This window comes from Camponotus floridanus, unplaced genomic scaffold (assembly GCF_003227725.1).
Source record: "Camponotus floridanus strain SB8 unplaced genomic scaffold, Cflo_v7.5 scaffold564, whole genome shotgun sequence".
Lineage (NCBI taxonomy): Eukaryota > Metazoa > Arthropoda > Insecta > Hymenoptera > Formicidae > Camponotus > Camponotus floridanus.
Genome location: NW_020229730.1, coordinates 1 through 22,950, shown reverse-complemented (window position 1 = coordinate 22,950; position 22,950 = coordinate 1). Strand labels below are relative to the sequence as shown.

General features: G+C 28.8%; 1 protein-coding gene, 1 long non-coding RNA gene and 1 pseudogene across 2 annotated transcripts; all 3 read right to left on the bottom strand.

Annotated features, from left to right (window-relative positions):
• Nucleotides 1-1,122: 1,122 nt before the first annotated feature.
• Nucleotides 1,123-2,870, bottom strand: LOC112639308. The gene is made up of 3 exons (XR_003123424.1): nucleotides 2,831-2,870; nucleotides 1,692-1,854; nucleotides 1,123-1,384 (listed from the first exon to the last, which is right to left on the bottom strand). It is a non-coding gene; the product is annotated as an uncharacterized LOC112639308 (long non-coding RNA).
• A 3,939-nt stretch (nucleotides 2,871-6,809) lies between these two features.
• On the bottom strand, nucleotides 6,810-13,412 carry LOC112639309 (acyl-CoA synthetase family member 2, mitochondrial-like). Its single transcript, XM_025412781.1, has 9 exons — nucleotides 13,195-13,412; nucleotides 12,035-12,197; nucleotides 11,198-11,723; nucleotides 9,768-9,951; nucleotides 8,790-8,999; nucleotides 8,044-8,178; nucleotides 7,782-7,892; nucleotides 7,456-7,692; nucleotides 6,810-7,112 (listed from the first exon to the last, which is right to left on the bottom strand). Exons 2-9 carry the CDS (start codon nucleotides 12,135-12,137, stop codon nucleotides 6,825-6,827), a joined length of 1,794 nt encoding a protein of 597 aa, XP_025268566.1. The 5' UTR covers nucleotides 12,138-12,197; nucleotides 13,195-13,412; the 3' UTR covers nucleotides 6,810-6,824.
• Nucleotides 13,413-17,170: 3,758 nt separating this feature from the next.
• Nucleotides 17,171-22,459, bottom strand: LOC112639310 (annotated as a pseudogene).
• Between the last annotated feature and the right edge of the window lie 491 nt (nucleotides 22,460-22,950).

Sequence of the window (22,950 nt, the reverse complement as noted above, 5' to 3'; positions counted from 1 at the left end):
ATTTTTTTTTTCGTGATCTTAGATCGATATGCTATTTTTACGTCATCAAACAGGACTTTCGTATCTTAGTTGTTTATAAGAAAATATATCAAGTTATGATATTAATTATGTTAATTATTTGCTATAATAATCAATATAATTTTTACGAATACATAGGATATCAATTTCTGATTTATTTAGAAATTAAATATAATTAAATAATTATAGATTTTGATATTTATAAATATTTTTATAAAAAGAATGTTATTAATCACTCAGGAAAAGATTTATATTTGTATAGAATATATTATATTATATAGAATATATAGAATATGCATGTCTGTGATATATTGAAATATATTTATCTAAAAATGCGAGCACATGAAATATAATTTGACAACAGTCAGTGTGTTCTTAATCCATTTCGTAAAATTGAGTAAAAGGTTGCCGTCAGTTAAAGTGCGAGAACTCACGCGATATTCACGAATCGGTGAGGCAAATGTTTTCAATGTGTGGACATATTAAAAGTTCACAAATAATCATGTGGAAATTTATAATTATCTAATCGAGCAGGACCGAAAGAAACTAATAATCACCTCATTTAATTAAATATATTATAACATTTTAAAACTATTCTCTCTCATTGCTTTCCAAAATTATATTAATTCTATTTGAAATAAATAAATAATACGATTACGGAACTCTGTGAATAATAAATAATTTTAATATTAATATCAATTAAAATTAATATTATTTATAAAATCTTTCATTTCATAATCCCGTGATTAAATAGGAAATAATTCTTCTATTAATAATATTTATATTACACAGAATAAATAATATTAATATTAACATTTTATTAATATTAAGAGAATCTTACGTTATATGATTAGACGAATAAATGATAATGTGCTCCAAAGTGGGATAGACTTCTTTGGCGGTCAACAACATCTTCGGATAATTTTGCACTTTGAACATGTCCGGTGAGACAATCGCTTTTATGCCAACTTTTTGCAAACAATAAATTAATTCATTCTGTTGATAAGCCGGATTAATCGCGACAACGATTAATCCCACCCTCGATGCACTCAGGGAAGTTATGAACCATTCGAGATCATTCGGACCCAAATGCCCAGCCGATCGCCCTTCTTCATTCCTAATTTCTTGAGGCCCGCAGCAAAAGCGTCAACCCGTCGAAGAAGGTCGGAGAACGTTAATCGAATATTTTGATGGATCGAAACGATACAAGTTTGTTCGGGCCACGTTGCAACAGCTTCGCCGAGTGTTTGCCCGACGGTTTTGTCCGACAATGGAAATTCGCCGGGATTATACATATGAGCAACTTTGATTGCTTGTGAAAGATTAGCTTTCGTTTGGATGTTAGACTTGCGATGTTGACATCGTCCTGCAATTGCAATTAATCGCAAACGTAAATCTATACACGATCGTTTTTCAAATCATACATATCTTTGAATTTAGATATTTTCTATATCTTTTCTTTATAGTTTCCTTTATTAAATTTTATGTAACTAATCTTCGTATTAAGATAATAGCCATTAAAATAACGGTACAGACGTTTTAAAAATAACAATATATGAATTATATTGGCGCATTCTTCAGTATAGTGAGGTGATTATATAAAATAGTAAACATATAAAATAGAACGAACTTTAAAGTTGCATCTTTATTTGTTCATTGATTTATTCACTTACCTTCAAAATTAGTGTGTGATATAGAAAGACATCGTAAATAGCTGTGACGATTTACAATTCTAAACATAATAGATCGTGAAATCGAGTTACACAGAGAAAGCATCTTTCCAATGAAGTAGTTACTTGTATCGCGTAAACAAGTACAAAACCCTGCAGTTGTATACTAAAACAGAAAAATAACATAAAAACATAAAAAATTTATTGTTATCATGTTTTATCTGGTTTACGCTTAATATCTGGTTTACGCTTTTATCTGTTTACGCTTTAATTATCTGGTTTACGCTGGTTACGCGTATCTGGTTATCTGGTTTATCTGGTTTTATCTGGTTACATTTTAAAATATCTATATTTATAATTAGTGTTATCTCTTTCTAATATTAGACATATGTGAAATCTTATATGAAATCTTATATGAAATCTTATATTATTTAGATTATTGTTCAATGTACTTGGCTTTAATGTATTTGGCTAATTAATCATTGATTTCATATTTAGTTTTGATTTTTTTCAGGAAATTATATATTTAGGAAAATATTATATATATTTTTGAGAGAAATTTTTTTATAAAGGTATTCACATTATAATACATATAATTTTACAAAGTTTGCGAATTATTACCTGTAATTAATTTCAATTATAGAAATATGAGAATTATAATACGATCCGAACACGCAAGTTTTTGTAAATTGTTTTGGTCTTAATTTTTTTAATTCGAAATTTACTTGGATATATATATATAATATATATATATATATTATATATAATTATTATTATAGATATAAGAAATATTCTGTGTAACTATGTTTTGGTCTACGCAGGCAAATGTAATAAATGTCTACGTAACTATAATTATGATTGCGCAGTAAAATATGTAAATTTCCACACACACACACACCACACACACACACACACACACACACACACACACACGCACGCACGCACGCACGCACGCACGCACGCACGCACGCACGCACGCACGCACGCACGCACGCACGCACGCACACATATATATATAATTATAAATTATACAAATATATATTCCACAAAATGATAACTGTCTATTCTCTTTATTAATATAATATGTCAAAATATATTATGTCTAATCTAAATAGAAATGAGAAAAATTTTACAATATTTACCTTTTGATTGATAAATCACAGTTTACTTGGCTATCGTTAAGTGTCACAAATCTGAGTTTTTTTTTACTAATCAATGCATTCGGCGTTGCAACGCTACTGTGTCGCTTGATAATAATTTTTAATAATATGTCACTTGTCTTCTATTTTTTTAAACAAGTAATTTTAACGTGTCACTTCTTTCCTTACACTATTCCGCACTATACTTTAATAAATGTATCTTTTATACGTACATACATATACATAAATTTTAATAAATTTATCTTTCATATGTACGTACACATACATATACATATCACATGTATGTGCGCACATGCGCACATATGATTTTGTCACTTAAAGCATTGTACATATCGAAGCAATAATCATATATGCAGCGATGTGAACGCCGCTTGAGTGACAAATTCGCTTTGCGTGTGTGCGTGTGAGCATATGCACGTGAGACTACTGGAAATGAAGGAAACGAGAAATGTCACAATTCTGATATTCGATCATCATTTCTCAGGATTGACTGCATCGATTTTGTTCAAACAAGTCGCAATCGAAAGCATTTATTCACGCCGTTTTATAATAAAAGTGTCATTAGATTTTTGATTACGGCTTTAGTTTATTAAATATCTTAACCGAAAGTTTATTGACGCGAAATTCCGGATAAGGTACTTGGTAGCGCCGCGTCGAGAGCAGTGACTCCCAACTCAATACGTGGAACTTAATGCTTGGACTTGTTTTTATGTACTTGGCGTCGCGACGCTACCACGTCGCTTGATATTGTAGTTGTCATCCTCAAAAAAATATAATTATTTAATTCTACTTTAAGAAAATTACAATCTTTGATTTAAAAATATTATTTCCTATTTAACATTGTTTCAACATTCTTTCCACTGAAGAAAATTAAATCTTAAATCATAAGAATATATTTTTCTTGATTGAACTATATAAAATGGCTTCATTTAAGCAAGTAATTATTCAAGCAATTATATTTTTCTTTAATTAACGCATATATATAATATAATCTCATTTTAAGATTTCCATATTAAAACTAAAGATATTTTCGAAACAATAATGTTCTTTTTTTGTGTGCACGTATATCATCCACCTACCTATATCCGCCAAGTAGCTACCGGATATCCATTAGATATACACGTATTTCACATGTCTACATTCACACACAAAAAATACAGAACATTAAATTTTAGCACAATTTTTTAACATCTTTGAATAATTAGCCACAACAAGCAAAAAATCACTTCATCTAAGGCAGTATAAGACCACGGCACAAATTTAACGAGTTGTGGCTTATCGGTCAAAGAGCGCAGATTATTATAGCCGCATTTTCTCTAGCTTTTGCGAGGAACTCCAGAACTCTATATAAATTAAGTCAGATGGTTAATTTTTTTTGGCGAATTCCGTCATACATGTATCCATATACAGAACATTGAACAAATATCCATCTAAAAATAAATATCAATATACATGTAATAAATGACGGCAATGATCTTTACGGACGAAGCTTCTGTTTGGGGATATATTACCATTCGACGTTCCTGGTCAATAGATGGTCCTTGGCCAATAGATTAATACAACGGACCGTTAAACACCCTGTAAAAGTTCATCTTTGGGGCTGCTTTTCAAAACAGGGTTTTGGAGCATTACATCTGTTTACATACAATTTAAATGCTCCGAAAATGCTTAATATTTATGAAAAGTGTTTGTTGCCGACTGCTGAACGATGTTTCATAAAAAAAAACGAGGATCTTACAGGAAGACAACGACCCAAAACATCGGAGCAAGCTTTGCACCGAGTGGAAAGAGCAGTCTGGCATCGTCACACTTGATTGGCCATCGCAATCGCCAGATGCAAATCCCATTGAAAATGTGTGGGCATATCTCAAACACATGCTTCGAGGAAAAAGAGTATGCACTTTGAAGCAGCTGACACGACAAATTCGTCTCATTTGGAGGTCTTTACCGAACGAATACGCAGTCAACTTAGTGGAAAGTATGCCTCGGAGATGTCAGGCAATTATCAATGCCGGTGGTGACTGGACTCATTATTAATGGTATAGCATTTTTCTTTTCATGTAGTACAACAAATCCATGTACTTATAAATCATTAAAAATAAATTTTTCTACACATTAACCTGTACACGCTCTTACTTTACAGACTGTATATATATATATATATATATATATATATATATACATATATATATATTAAAAATATCTGAATGTTGTTCGTATTTTTGCGGGATATTGATTTATACATACCCTGATGTACGCTCGGCAACCAAAATGCCTTAACACCTGAATTTGCGCGTGTCAAGACATATTCGGATGACGTACTTTCACTCTATTATAATTGCGCATCATGACTATTTAATATCTGGCAACGATGTCCCAAAGCGATTTTACGCAAAATTCAAACTAATGTGTGACATATCTGAAAAAGTGGTTATATGTCAAATATGTCAAAATGTATATGATTAGAAAATAAGTAATGCACATTAATTATATAAATATTAAAATAAAATACATTAAATATATAAAAAATATAGCGTGATATGAATTACACATATTATTGCCAGTTTTTTATTGTGTGTCGCAGATTTGAGGATGAGCGACTGCTGCTTAAATATAAAAACTTAATATGTGTAATTCATATCACGCTTTATATTTTTTATATATTTAATGTATTTTATTTAATATTTCATATAATTAATGTGCATTACTTACTTTTAATCATATACATTTTGACATATTTAACATATGTTAAACCACTTTTTCAGATATGTCACATATTAGTTTGAATTTTGCGTAAAATCGCTTTGAAACATCATTGCCAGATATTAAATAGTCATGACGCGCAATTATAATTGAGTGCAAATACGTCATCTGAATATGCCTTGACACAGGCAAATTCAGGTGTTAAGGCATTTTGGTTACCGAGTGTACTTATGAAACCTCGAATTGCAAACATTTGAATATCTACAACATCTGGAATGACTATTTATATTCGTGGATATCTAATACCAATTATTTTTCGTATGGGGGAGAGAGAGAGAGAGAGAGAGAAAGAAGGAGAGGGAGAGAGAATAATATGTATAATATATATTATATAATATTAATATATATAATAATATATATAAATATAATATAATATAATATAATGAAAATATAATATAGTATTTATATACAAATTATATAACTTATATAAATAATAGCATTATAATAACAATATAAATATTCTATATAATTATATAATAAATATTTTATACCGTTTTAATATGATTGCTGATTAAAAATAAAGCAGTCCATTGTCTAACTCTCATTCTGAAAGCTCTGTTTTTTAAGTGTTTTTCAATCATATTAAAACGATATAAATAATGTTTCTTCTTAAATAAAATTGTATCTCCTTAAACAAAAAATAGAAAACTTCAAATATTTTAAAGCGAAGTTTTATTTTTCGAAACATCTTGTATTTTCGCTAGCAAATTGTGCTTTTATTTGTACATATTCAATAGAGTGATTTGATTACAAAAAGTATAATTGCATCTTTTCCATGCATTGTTGAATTCAAGAAAAAATAAGATCATTGAAAAATAATTATTGTTATATTATTCAACTTTCTTTCATTTCTTTATCTTTTTATTTGCATTATTATCAACTATTCTCCAGAAAATCATAATGGATTATTATTCTGGATCTTTTGTGTATCAGGATGTATAAAATTAGTATACATTGCCAGAATTGAAAAGATTTATTAATTATTATACAATAATAAAAATGTTATAATGTAAATTATAAAATAGATATAAGAACTGCTTTTAATAACATTCAATAATATTATGCTTTTAATAACATTTATTTATTAAATAACATTCAATAATAATTTTATATTTAGAAAATTTTAATAACATTTTGTTTGACAAATGCAGTTATTAAAAATTAAATTTTATTACAAAATTTTCGTTAAAATCAATTATTATCACAAATTTTTTTATCTCGTTGGTATCACGCCACTGTTCTCCAATTGTTCTTTTAAACGAAACTTCTGAATTTTTCCACTAGTGGTTTTTGGATAGTCATCTACAAAATGCACATAACGCGGTATTTTGAAATGTGCTATTTTACCTTTACAATAATCTATCAGTTCGTTCTTTGTCATTTTCGCATTGTCGCTAAGTTGAATGCACGCACATACTTCTTCTCCGTATACTTCGTCATACGCTCCTATAACTTGTGCCTCTATTATTTTAGGATGAGTCATTAGAAAATCCTCAATTTCCTATAATAAAAAATAAAACATACAATTAATATGAGTGAAATATATTGATTATTGCTTCAGAAAATGAAATATATTGATTCTTGCTTCAGAAAAGTGGCAATCAAAATCAAATCAAAATAATGATATCGTTAATAGCAAACAAAATAAATCTTTAAATTACAGCCATATTTAGATAAATCATTAGATATATCTATTTATACTTGAATTATCATTTTTTTCGAAAAGAGTTTTTATCAAATATTTTTTCATTTTTATTATACATAATAACAAGCATATTACTTGGATATAGCAAATACTGCGAATTAAATACTAATATATAATAATGATATTTATATAATTTTACCTTAGGGAAAATATTTTCTCCTCCCCGAATAAGCATGTCTTTTAATCTTCCGATTATCACGCCATATCCGTTTTCATGCAAGATGAATTGATCCCCAGTTTTCAACCAACCATCCTGCGTCAATGTCTTCCTTGTATTCTCTTCGTCATTCCAATAATTTAACATATTGGAATATCCGCGTACCCAAAGTTCGCCAGGTTTTCCGAAGGCAACAGGCAAACCATGTAGATCGACAACCTTTTTGTCAAATACATTAACAAAACTTTAAAAGCTCTAATGTAAATTTTTAAACAAAATATTGTATCGAAATTAAAAACAATATATACCATTGCTTCGATATGATCTCCTAAATAACCCACGGTGGTCTCAGATAAGTATTTATCCTCTTCACGTATCGATTGAAATACTGCACTTGTCTCTGTGAGACCGTATAGGCTCTGTGAATTATAATCGAAAATTTATTATAATAATAATCGGACTTTCCGAAGAGATCTGATTTGGGCGTGTTAAAATTGTTTTCCAAGGGTTGTAATGTTGATCGCATGATGATATACGAAAAATGTTATAAAGTATTGATTGTGAACTTACTATTAAATCATTAAAACCTAATAAATCTCGTATTCGTTTGAAGAGTTCAGAAGATGCAGGTGCACCACCGATAATCCCTGCTTGAAGACTGTCCACCGGAAGTTGCAACCGTTGTTGTGCCTCGAGTAAGTTCACCTGACAATAGAGCCAAATAAAATTCAACTTAATTAGGATAAATTAAATTTTATTAATTTTTCTAAAGAAATTGAACTGAATTGCAAAAATCGAATATAATATTAATACACTAATAATATAATAATAATATAATAATTTTCAAATAAATTTTAAACAATAAGCAATTGGAACGCTCTTTTCAAAATTAATATTTTTATCAATTTGAAATTTTAGCCTACATGATTTCAACAATTATTATTGCATGTTTTTATAAATCACGAATAATTACATTGTAAAAAATAAAATTGTAAAATTGCATGAACAATAAATGTAAAATCATGCAATAAGTAATAAGAATGTTATACATTTTTATTATATTTATTGTGTAATTTTGCATTTATTATTTATGTAACTTTTATACAATGTATATAATGATTTTTCACACAATATAGCGATTTTCGACTGTGCGAATTATTTGTTAATCAATGACGAGTATTTATATTGTCATATTTAAATTAAATCACACAATTTTTATGTGAATGATATATATTATCATTCGTTTTCGCTTTCTACTATGTAGAATGGATATTTTTCAAACAATATAGCTAACCTTGTCTTTCATTCTTGCTTACCCACATAGTTGGCGTTCCATATGTTACGGTACACTTTTCTTGCGCTATCGCCTTCAAAGATTTTATCGGATTAAAAGAACGTTCTTCTATAACGAGAGTGCTTCCAGTGTGCAAAATGAGTATATTGGCCATTATTAACCCGAAAACATGGAAGAATGGTACATTTAAACATATTTTGTTTTCGGTACTGAATTTTGCTCTGCGGGCATTCTGTCACATATAAAAATACAAAACATTTTTTCCTAAAATATTAAATTGTTATTAAATTATTAGTTGTCAAATCTCTACGTCAAGATTAATGTTAGATATCTTGAGATTTGCAAGTTTATCGAGACATTTGAAATAAGCAGTTTATTCAAATCTAAGGACAAGTCTAAAAGAATCATTGCATCAATTTCAAGGACAAGCGAGTAAAAGTTAATTATATTAAAAAGTTAATTATATTGTATGTATTGTATATATTATGTTATATTGTATTCTCATATATTTTATTTTCTTTTAAAAAAATAAGATATAATGCATGCATTTTTTTGAAATAACAAGAAACCTGTAATTTAAATTGATTTATATAAGAATAAATTATTATTGGAAAAATGTCGTCATCTAATTATCTCAAAATTACATGTATAGAAAATAAAACAGATTAAGAATAAGCTAATAACATAACAAATATTTATATACATATGAATGAAGAGGTCTCGAGATGGATTTAGTAAATAGATCACAATAAGGCAAACAGATAGATAGAGAGAAAGAACAAAAATTAAGAACAAAATAGTCATTCTATTCCATTTTATGAGGAAATTAACTTTGTTGACAAAGAATTTGTTAATAAAAATTATTATATTCATATTAATTAAAATTAAAAAAAGGAATGCGTTATAAATAATGCTTTATGTCAGAATATATTATTTAAAAATCTGACACAAGAAATTATAAAGTGATTAATATATCTGATATTTACTCTTATCATTTTACCTCTTTGCTGTTATTTACAATAGACCTATGCGAGAGGAGGGTGGCTTTGGACTTGCCGGTGGAACCGGATGTAAACAGTATATTGCATCCATCGTTGCAAGATATCTCAGCTTGTTCCGCAGCGATCGCATCTACTTCCGCTTTCGTCGCCGAAGCTTCAACATCAGCGAAACGATGAGTACCGCTATAAATTAAACGTACTAATATCATTTACATCGTTTCTCAATGACGTGTTGTTTACGAGCGCGAATAGATAGATGTCAGTGAAGCAATTAGTCTAATTGTGCCATGATTCTTCCATACGGCATAAATTATTAATCAAATCGATTGATCGGTGAAAGTTGGAAAACTATAGTACTGGCTAAATGCGCGGAATCCACGGAATAAAAAAAGTATATAATGAAAATGCGTACAAAGTTTCGATGAGAGTGCTTGTGTGATTGCTGATTAACATTCACCTCGACATCGTAACTGTTTCGCTCCGTCTCACCCTTTTTAGCATTTTAAAGTCGTTGCGTTTTTCATTTTTTTTCGTGACTTCAGATCGATATGCTATTTTTACGTCATCAAACAGGATATTTGTACTTCAGCCATTTATAAGAAAATATATCAGAATCGTTATGATATTATGTTCATTATGTTAATTATTTGCTATAATAATCAATATCAATATAATTTTTATGAATACATAGCATATCAATTTTTCTTATTTATTTAAAAATTAAATATAATTAAATAATTATATATTTTCACATTTATAAATATTTTTCTAACAAAAGAATGTTATTAACACTCAGGAAAAATTTTATAATTGTATAGAACAATAAAAAAATCATTACAAAGTATTAATATTAGAATTCTTTAAATCTAATTATATAGAATATGCATGTCTGTGATATATTGAAATATATTTATCTAAAAATGCGAGCACATGAAATATAATTTGACAACAGTCAGTGTGTTCTTAATCCATTTCGTAAAATTGAGTAAAAGGTTGCCGTCAGTTAAAGTGCGAGAACTCACGCGATATTCACGAATCGGTGAGGCAAATGTTTTCAATGTGTGGACATATTAAAAGTTCACAAATAATCATGTGGAAATTTATAATTATCTAATCGAGCAGGACCGAAAGAAACTAATAATCACCTCATTTAATTAAATATATTATAACATTTTAAAACTATTCTCTCTCATTGCTTTCCAAAATTATATTAATTCTATTTGAAATAAATAAATAATACGATTACGGAACTCTGTGAATAATAAATAATTTTAATATTAATATCAATTAAAATTAATATTATTTATAAAATCTTTCATTTCATAATCCCGTGATTAAATAGGAAATAATTCTTCTATTAATAATATTTATATTACACAGAATAAATAATATTAATATTAACATTTTATTAATATTAAGAGAATCTTACGTTATATGATTAGACGAATAAATGATAATGTGCTCCAAAGTGGGATAGACTTCTTTGGCGGTCAACAACATCTTCGGATAATTTTGCACTTTGAACATGTCCGGTGAGACAATCGCTTTTATGCCAACTTTTTGCAAACAATAAATTAATTCATTCTGTTGATAAGCCGGATTAATCGCGACAACGATTAATCCCACCCTCGATGCACTCAGGGAAGTTATGAACCATTCGAGATCATTCGGACCCCAAATGCCCAGCCGATCGCCCTTCTTCATTCCTAATTTCTTGAGGCCCGCAGCAAAAGCGTCAACCCGTCGAAGAAGGTCGGAGAACGTTAATCGAATATTTTGATGGATCGAAACGATACAAGTTTGTTCGGGCCACGTTGCAACAGCTTCGCCGAGTGTTTGCCCGACGGTTTTGTCCGACAATGGAAATTCGCCGGGATTATACATATGAGCAACTTTGATTGCTTGTGAAAGATTAGCTTTCGTTTGGATGTTAGACTTGCGATGTTGACATCGTCCTGCAATTGCAATTAATCGCAACGTAAATCTATACACGATCGTTTTTCAAATCATACATATCTTTGAATTTTAGATATTTTCTATATCTTTTCTTTTATAGTTTCCTTTATTAAATTTTTATGTAACTAATCTTCGTATTAAGATAATAGCCATTAAAATAACGGTACAGACGTTTTAAAAATAACAATATATGAATTATATTGGCGCATTCTTCAGTATAGTGAGGTGATTATATAAAATAGTAAACATATAATAATAGAACGAACTTTAAAGTTGCATCTTTATTTGTTCTATTGATTTATTCACTTACCTTCAAAATTAGTGTGTGATATAGAAAGACATCGTAAATAGCTGTGACGATTTACAATTCTAAACATAATAGATCGTGAAATCGAGTTACACAGAGAAAGCATCTTTCCAATGAAGTAGTTACTTGTATCGCGTAAACAAGTACAAAACCCTGCAGTTGTATACTAAAACAGAAAAATAACATAAAAACATAAAAAATTTATTGTTATCATGTTTTATCTGGTTTACGCTTAATATCTGGTTTACGCTTTTATCTGGTTTACGCTTTAATTATCTGGTTTACGCTGGTTACGCGTATCTGGTTTTATCTGGTTTTATCTGGTTTTATCTGGTTACATTTAAAATAATCTATATTTATAATTAGTGTTATCTCTTTTCTAATATTAGACATATGTGAAATCTTATATGAAATCTTATATGAAATCTTATATTATTTAGATTATTGTTCAATGTACTTGGCTTTAATGTATTTGGCTAATTAATCATTGATTTCATATTTAGTTTTGATTTTTTTCAGGAAAATTATATATTTAGGAAAATTATTATATATATTTTTTGAGAGAAAATTTTTATTATAAAGGTATTCACATTATAATACATATAATTTTACAAAGTTTGCGAATTATATACCTGTAATTAATTTCAATTATAGAAATATGAGAATTATAATACGATCCGAACACGCAAGTTTTTGTAAATTGTTTTGGTCTTAATTTTTTTAATTCGAAATTTACTTGGATATATATATATATATATATATATATATATATATATATATATAATTATTATTATAGATATAAGAAATATTTCTGTGTAACTATGTTTGTGTCTACGCAGGCAAATGTAATAAATGTCTACGTAACTATAATTATGATTGCGCAGTAAAATATGTAAATTTCCACACACACACACACACACACACACACACACACACACACACACACACACACACGCACGCACGCACGCACGCACGCACGCACGCACGCACGCACGCACGCACGCACGCACGCACGCACGCACGCACACATATATATATAATTATAAATTATACAAATATATATTCCACAAAATGATAACTGTCTATTCTCTTTATTAATATAATATGTCAAAATATATTATGTCTAATCTAAATAGAAATGAGAAAAATTTTACAATATTTACCTTTTGATTGATAAATCACAGTTTACTTGGCTATCGTTAAGTGTCACAAATCTGAGTTTTTTTTTTACTAATCAATGCATTCGGCGTTGCAACGCTACTGTGTCGCTTGATAATAATTTTTAATAATATGTCACTTGTCTTCTATTTTTTTAAACAAGTAATTTTAACGTGTCACTTCTTTTCCTTACACTATTCCGCACTATACTTTAATAAATGTATCTTTTATACGTACATACATATACATAAATTTTAATAAATTTATCTTTCATATGTACGTACACATACATATACATATCACATGTATGTGCGCACATGCGCACATATGATTTTGTCACTTAAAGCATTGTACATATCGAAGCAATAATCATATATGCAGCGATGTGAACGCCGCTTGAGTGACAAATTCGCTTTGCGTGTGTGCGTGTGAGCATATGCACGTGAGACTACTGGAAATGAAGGAAAACGAGAAATGTCACAATTCTGATATTCGATCATCATTTCTCAGGATTGACTGCATCGATTTTGTTCAAACAAGTCGCAATCGAAAGCATTTATTCACGCCGTTTTATAATAAAAGTGTCATTAGATTTTTGATTACGGCTTTAGTTTATTAAATATCTTAACCGAAAGTTTATTTGACGCGAAATTCCGGATAAGGTACTTGGTAGCGCCGCGTCGAGAGCAGTGACTCCCAACTCAATACGTGGAACTTAATGCTTGGACTTGTTTTTTATGTACTTGGCGTCGCGACGCTACCACGTCGCTTGATATTGTAGTTGTCATCTCAAAAAAATATAATTATTTAATTCTACTTTAAGAAAATTACAATCTTTGATTTAAAAATATTATTTCCTATTTAACATTGTTTCAACATTCTTTCCACTGAAGAAAATTAAATCTTAAATCATAAGAATATATTTTTCTTGATTGAACTATATAAAATGGCTTCATTTAAGCAAGTAATTATTCAAGCAATTATATTTTTCTTTAATTAACGCATATATATAATATAATCTCATTTTAAGATTTCCATATTAAAACTAAAGATATTTTCGAAACAATAATGTTCTTTTTTTGTGTGCACGTATATCATCCACCTACCTATATCCGCCAAGTAGCTACCGGATATCCATTAGATATACACGTATTTCACATGTCTACATTCACACACAAAAAATACAGAACATTAAATTTTAGCACAATTTTTTAACATCTTTGAATAATTAGCCACAACAAGCAAAAAATCACTTCATCTAAGGCAGTATAAGACCACGGCACAAATTTAACGAGTTGTGGCTTATCGGTCAAAGAGCGCAGATTATTATAGCCGCATTTTCTCTAGCTTTTGCGAGGAACTCCAGAACTCTATATAAATTAAGTCAGATGGTTAATTTTTTTTGGCGAATTCCGTCATACATGTATCCATATACAGAACATTGAACAAATATCCATCTAAAAATAAATATCAATATACATGTAATAAATGACGGCAATGATCTTTACGGACGAAGCTTCTGTTTGGGGATATATTACCATTCGACGTTCCTGGTCAATAGATGGTCCTTGGCCAATAGATTAATACAACGGACCGTTAAACACCCTGTAAAAGTTCATCTTTGGGGCTGCTTTTCAAAACAGGGTTTTGGAGCATTACATCTGTTTACATACAATTTAAATGCTCCGAAAATGCTTAATATTTATGAAAAGTGTTTGTTGCCGACTGCTGAACGATGTTTCATAAAAAAAAACGAGGATCTTACAGGAAGACAACGACCCAAAACATCGGAGCAAGCTTTGCACCGAGTGGAAAGAGCAGTCTGGCATCGTCACACTTGATTGGCCATCGCAATCGCCAGATGCAAATCCCATTGAAAATGTGTGGGCATATCTCAAACACATGCTTCGAGGAAAAAGAGTATGCACTTTGAAGCAGCTGACACGACAAATTCGTCTCATTTGGAGGTCTTTACCGAACGAATACGCAGTCAACTTAGTGGAAAGTATGCCTCGGAGATGTCAGGCAATTATCAATGCCGGTGGTGACTGGACTCATTATTAATGGTATAGCATTTTTCTTTTCATGTAGTACAACAAATCCATGTACTTATAAATCATTAAAAATAAATTTTTCTACACATTAACCTGTACACGCTCTTACTTTACAGACTGTATATATATATATATATATATATATATATATATATACATATATATATATTAAAAATATCTGAATGTTGTTCGTATTTTTGCGGGATATTGATTTATACATACCCTGATGTACGCTCGGCAACCAAAATGCCTTAACACCTGAATTTGCGCGTGTCAAGACATATTCGGATGACGTACTTTCACTCTATTATAATTGCGCATCATGACTATTTAATATCTGGCAACGATGTCCCAAAGCGATTTTACGCAAAATTCAAACTAATGTGTGACATATCTGAAAAAGTGGTTATATGTCAAATATGTCAAAATGTATATGATTAGAAAATAAGTAATGCACATTAATTATATAAAATATTAAAATAAAATACATTAAATATATAAAAAATATAGCGTGATATGAATTACACATATTATTGCCAGTTTTTTATTGTGTGTCGCAGATTTGAGGATGAGCGACTGCTGCTTAAATATAAAAACTTAATATGTGTAATTCATATCACGCTTTATATTTTTTATATATTTAATGTATTTTATTTTAATATTTCATATAATTAATGTGCATTACTTACTTTTTAATCATATACATTTTGACATATTTAACATATGTTAAACCACTTTTTCAGATATGTCACATATTAGTTTGAATTTTGCGTAAAATCGCTTTGAAACATCATTGCCAGATATTAAATAGTCATGACGCGCAATTATAATTGAGTGCAAATACGTCATCTGAATATGCCTTGACACAGGCAAATTCAGGTGTTAAGGCATTTTGGTTACCGAGTGTACTTATGAAACCTCGAATTGCAAACATTTGAATATCTACAACATCTGGAATGACTATTTATATTCGTGGATATCTAATACCAATTATTTTTCGTATGGGGGAGAGAGAGAGAGAGAGAGAGAAAGAAGGAGAGGGAGAGAGAATAATATGTATAATATATATTATATAATATTAATATATATAATAATATATATAAATATAATATAATATAATATAATGAAAATATAATATAGTATTTATATACAAATTATATAACTTATATAAATAATAGCATTATAATAACAATATAAATATTCTATATAATTATATAATAAATATTTTATACCGTTTTAATATGATTGCTGATTAAAAATAAAGCAGTCCATTGTCTAACTCTCATTCTGAAAGCTCTGTTTTTTAAGTGTTTTTCAATCATATTAAAACGATATAAATAATGTTTCTTCTTAAATAAAATTGTATCTCCTTAAACAAAAAATAGAAAACTTCAAATATTTTAAAGCGAAGTTTTTATTTTTCGAAACATCTTGTATTTTCGCTAGCAAATTGTGCTTTTATTTGTACATATTCAATAGAGTGATTTGATTACAAAAAGTATAATTGCATCTTTTCCATGCATTGTTGAATTCAAGAAAAAATAAGATCATTGAAAAATAATTATTGTTATATTATTCAACTTTCTTTCATTTCTTTATCTTTTATTTGCATTATTATCAACTATTCTCCAGAAAATCATAATGGATTATTATTCTGGATCTTTTGTGTATCAGGATGTATAAAATTAGTATACATTGCCAGAATTGAAAAGATTTATTAATTATTATACAATAATAAAAATGTTATAATGTAAATTATAAAATAGATATAAGAACTGCTTTTAATAACATTCAATATTATGCTTTAATAACATTTATTTATTAAATAACATTCAATAATAATTTTATATTTAGAAAATTTTAATAACATTTTGTTTGACAAATGCAGTTATTAAAAATTAAATTTTATTACAAAATTTTCGTTAAAATCAATTATTATCACAAATTTTTTTATCTCGTTGGTATCACGCCACTGTTCTCCAATTGTTCTTTTAAACGAAACTTCAGAATTTTTCCACTAGTGGTTTTTGGGTAGTCATCTACAAAATGCACATAACGCGGTATTTTGAAATGTGCTATTTTACCTTTACAATAATCTATCAGTTCGTTCTTTGTCATTTTCGCATTGTCGCTAAGTTGAATGCACGCACATACTTCTTCTCCGTATACTTCGTCATACGCTCCTATAACTTGTGCCTCTATTATTTTAGGATGAGTCATTAGAAAATCCTCAATTTCCTATAATAAAAAATAAAACATACAATTAATATGAGTGAAATATATTGATTATTGCTTCAGAAAATGAAATATATTGATTCTTGCTTCAGAAAAGTGGCAATCAAAATCAAATCAAAATAATGATATCGTTAATAGCAAACAAAATAAATCTTTAAATTACAGCCATATTTAGATAAATCATTAGATATATCTATTTATACTTGAATTATCATTTTTTTTCGAAAAGAGTTTTTATCAAATATTTTTTTCATTTTTATTATACATAATAACAAGCATATTACTTGGATATAGCAAATACTGCGAATTAAATACTAATATATAATAATGATATTTATATAATTTTACCTTAGGGAAAATATTTTCTCCTCCCCGAATAAGCATGTCTTTTAATCTTCCGATTATCACGCCATATCCGTTTTCATGCAAGATGAATTGATCCCCAGTTTTCAACCAACCATCCTGCGTCAATGTCTTCCTTGTATTCTCTTCGTCATTCCAATAATTTAACATATTGGAATATCCGCGTACCCAAAGTTCGCCAGGTTTTCCGAAGGCAACAGGCAAACCATGTAGATCGACAACCTTTTTGTCAAATACATTAACAAAACTTTAAAAGCTCTAATGTAAATTTTTAAACAAAATATTGTATCGAAATTAAAAACAATATATACCATTGCTTCGATATGATCTCCTAAATAACCCACGGTGGTCTCAGATAAGTATTTATCCTCTTCACGTATCGATTGAAATACTGCACTTGTCTCTGTGAGACCGTATAGGCTCTGTGAATTATAATCGAAAATTTATTATAATAATAATCGGACTTTCCGAAGAGATCTGATTTGGGCGTGTTAAAATTGTTTTCCAAGGGTTGTAATGTTGATCGCATGATATATACGAAAATGTTATAAAGTATTGATTGTGAACTTACTATTAAATCATTAAAACCTAATAAATCTCGTATTCGTTTGAAGAGTTCAGAAGATGCAGGTGCACCACCGATAATCCCTGCTTGAAGACTGTCCACCGGAAGTTGCAACCGTTGTTGTGCCTCGAGTAAGTTCACCTGACAATAGAGCCAAATAAAATTCAACTTAATTAGGATAAATTAAATTTTATTAATTTTTCTAAAGAAATTGAACTGAATTGCAAAAATCGAATATAATATTAATACACTAATAATATAATAATAATATAATAATTTTCAAATAAATTTTAAACAATAAGCAATTGGAACGCTCTTTTCAAAATTAATATTTTTATCAATTTGAAATTTTAGCCTACATGATTTCAACAATTATTATTGCATGTTTTTATAAATCACGAATAATTACATTGTAAAAAATAAAATTGTAAAATTGCATGAACAATAAATGTAAAATCATGCAATAAGTAATAAGAATGTTATACATTTTTATTATATTTATTGTGTAATTTTGCATTTATTATTTATGTAACTTTTATACAATGTATATAATGATTTTTCACACAATATAGCGATTTTCGACTGTGCGAATTATTTGTTAATCAATGACGAGTATTTATATTGTCATATTTAAATTAAATCACACAATTTTTATGTGAATGATATATATTATCATTCGTTTTCGCTTTCTACTATGTAGAATGGATATTTTTCAAACAATATAGCTAACCTTGTCTTTCATTCTTGCTTACCCACATAGTTGGCGTTCCATATGTTACGGTACACTTTTCTTGCGCTATCGCCTTCAAAGATTTTATCGGATTAAAAGAACGTTCTTCTATAACGAGAGTGCTTCCAGTGTGCAAATGAGTATATTGGCCATTATTAACCCGAAAACATGGAAGAATGGTACATTTAAACATATTTTGTTTTCGGTACTGAATTTTGCTCTGCGGGCATTCTGTCACATATAAAAAATACAAAACATTTTTTCCTAAAATATTAAATTGTTATTAAATTATTAGTTGTCAAATCTCTACGTCAAGATTAATGTTAGATATCTTGAGATTTGCAAGTTTATCGAGACATTTGAAATAAGCAGTTTATTCAAATCTAAGGACAGTCTAAAAGAATCATTGCATCAATTTCAAGGACAAGCGAGTAAAAGTTAATTATATTAAAAAGTTAATTATATTGTATGTATTGTATATATTATGTTATATTGTTTCTCATATATTTTATTTTCTTTTAAAAAAATAAGATATAATGCATGCATTTTTTTGAAATAACAAGAAACCTGTAATTTAAATTGATTTATATAAGAATAAATTATTATTGGAAAAATGTCGTCATCTAATTATCTCAAAATTACATGTATAGAAAATAAAACAGATTAAGAATAAGCTAATAACATAACAAATATTTATATACATATGAATGAAGAGGTCTCGAGATGGATTTAGTAAATAGATCACAATAAGGCAAACAGATAGATAGAGAGAAAGAACAAAAATTAAGAAACAAAATAGTCATTCTATTCCATTTTATGAGGAAATTAACTTTGTTGACAAAGAATTTGTTAATAAAAATTATTATATTCATATTAATTAAAATTAAAAAAAGGAATGCGTTATAAATAATGCTTTATGTCAGAATATATTATTTAAAAATCTGACACAAGAAATTATAAAGTGATTAATATATCTGATATTTACTCTTATCATTTTACCTCTTTGCTGTTATTTACAATAGACCTATGCGAGAGGAGGGTGGCTTTGGACTTGCCGGTGGAACCGGATGTAAACAGTATATTGCATCCATCGTTGCAAGATATCTCAGCTTGTTCCGCAGCGATCGCATCTACTTCCGCTTTCCGTCGCCGAAGCTTCAACATCAGCGAAACGATGAGTACCGCTATATAATTAAACGTACTAATATCATTTACATCGTTTCTCAATGACGTGTTGTTTACGAGCGCGAATAGATAGATGTCAGTGAAGCAATTAGTCTAATTGTGCCATGATTCTTCCATACGGCATAAATTATTAATCAAATCGATTGATCGGTGAAAGTTGGAAAACTATAGTACTGCTAAATGCGCGGAATCCACGGAATAAAAAAAGTATATAATGAAAATGCGTACAAAGTTTCGATGAGAGTGCTTGTGTGATTGCTGATTAACATTCACCTCGACATCGTAACTGTTTCGCTCCGTCTCACCCTTTTTAGCATTTTAAAGTCGTTGCGTTTTTCATTTTTTTTCGTGACTTCAGATCGATATGCTATTTTTACGTCATCAAACAGGATATTTGTACTTCAGCCATTTATAAGAAAATATATCAGAATCGTTATGATATTATGTTCATTATGTTAATTATTTGCTATAATAATCAATATCAATATAATTTTTATGAATACATAGCATATCAATTTTTCTTATTTATTTAAAATTAAATATAATTAAATAATTATATATTTTCACATTTATAAATATTTTTCTAACAAAAGAATGTTATTAACACTCAGGAAAAATTTTATAATTGTATAGAACAATAAAAAAATCATTACAAAGTATTAATATTAGAATTCTTTAAATCTAATTATATAGAATATGCGTGTCTGTGATATATTGAAATATATCTATCTAAAAATGCGAGCACACGAAATATAATTTGACAACAGTCATAGTGTTTCTTAATCCATTTCGTAAAATCGAGTAAAAGGTTCCGTCAGTCAAAGTGCGAGAACTCACGCGATATTCACGAATCGATGAGGCAAATGTTTTCAATGTGTGGACATATTAAAAGTTCAGAAATAATCATGTGGAAATTTGCAATTATCTAAGCGAGCAAGTCCAAAGAAACCAATAATCATCTTATTTAATTAAATATATTATAACATTTTAAAACTATTCTTTCATTGCTTTCAAAATATATTAATTCTTTTTGAAATAATAAATAATACGATTACGGAACTCTGTGAATAATAAATAATTTTAATATTATTATCAACCAAAATTAATATTATTTACAAAATCTTTCATGCATAATCCCGTGATTAAATAGGAAATAATTCTTCTATTAATAATATTTATATTACACAGAATAAATAATACTAATATTAACATTTTATTAATATTAAGAGAATCTCTTACGTTATATGATTAGACGAATAAATGATAATGTGCTCCAAAGTGGGACAGACTTCTTTGGCGGTCAACAACATCTTCGGATAATTTTGCACTTTGAACACATCCGGTGAGACAATCGCTTTTACGCCAACCTTTTGCAAACAATAAATTAATTCATTCTGTTGATAAGCCGGATTAATCGCGACAACGATTAATCCCGCCCTCGATGCACTCAGGGAAGTTATGAACCATTCGAGATCATTCGGACCCCAAATGCCCAGCCGATCGCCCTTCTTCATTCCTAATTTCTTGAGGCCCGCAGCGAAAGCGTCAACCCGTCGAAGAAGGTCGGAGAACGTTAATCGAATATTTTGATGGATCGAAACGATGCAAGTTTGTTCGGGCCACGTTGCAACAGCTTCGCCGAGTGTTTGCCCGACGGTTTTGTCCGACAATGGAAATTCGCCGGGATTATACATATGAGCAACTTTGATTGCTTGTGAAAGATTAGCTTTCGTTTGGATGTTAGACTTGCGATGTTGACATCGTTCTGCAATTGCAATTAATCGCAATGTAAGTCTATACACGATCGTTTTTCAAATCATACATATTTTTGAATTTTAGATTCTATTTTTTTTCTTTTATAGTTTCTTTTATTAAATTTTTATGTAACTAATCTTCGTATTAAGATAATAGCCATTAAAATAACGGTACAGACGTTTTAAAAATAACAATATATGAATTATATTGGCGCATTCTTCAGTATAATGAGATGATGAGATAAAATAGTAAACATATGATAATAGAACAAATTTTAAAGTTGTTGCATCTTTATTTGTTCTATTGATTTATTTACTTACCTTCAAAATTAGCGTTTGATGTAGAAGACCATCGTAAATAGCTGTGACGATTTACAGTTTTAGCTGTGACGATTTACAGTTTTAAACATAATTATTGTGAAATTGGTAACCAGAGAAAGCATCTTTCCAAAAATGTAGTTATGTATCGCGTAAACAAGTACAAAACCCTGCAGCTGTACGACAAAACAGAATAAAAATGTTATTGTTATCATGTTTTATCTTGTTCATAAAATAATCTATATTTATAATTATGTTCTCTCTTTTTTAATGTGTAAACATATGTTTATATGAAATCTTTATATTATTTAGATTAATTAGATTAATTTATCATGCGAAAGAAGGAGAGCGAGAGGGAGAGAGAGAGAGGAGATGAGAGAGAGAGAGAAAGAAGAGAGAGAGATCATTTGTTGATAATATAACGTCTCAATATCTTAAAATGACGATGACATAAATCTACAAATTTTGAAAATTAGTTAATTCTTTTATTATTAAAGCTAATTAAATATTCTACAAATTTTGAAATAGCTTATAATTCTTTTTTATTAAAGCTAACT

What these genes read in the sequence shown, in the direction of transcription:
- LOC112639309 (XM_025412781.1), bottom strand. Translation starts at nt 12,137, where the DNA reads ATGCTTTCTCTGTGTAACTCGATTTCACGATCTATTATGTTTAGAATT. An exon ending in TATTCGTCTAATCATATAAC is followed by an intron (nt 9,952 to 11,197) that starts GTAAGATTCTCT and finishes TTTAATTTATAG; the next exon opens with CGGTACTCATCGTTTCGCTG. An exon ending in GAGAAAATATTTTCCCTAAG is followed by an intron (nt 7,113 to 7,455) that starts GTAAAATTATAT and finishes TTTTTATTATAG; the next exon opens with GAAATTGAGGATTTTCTAAT.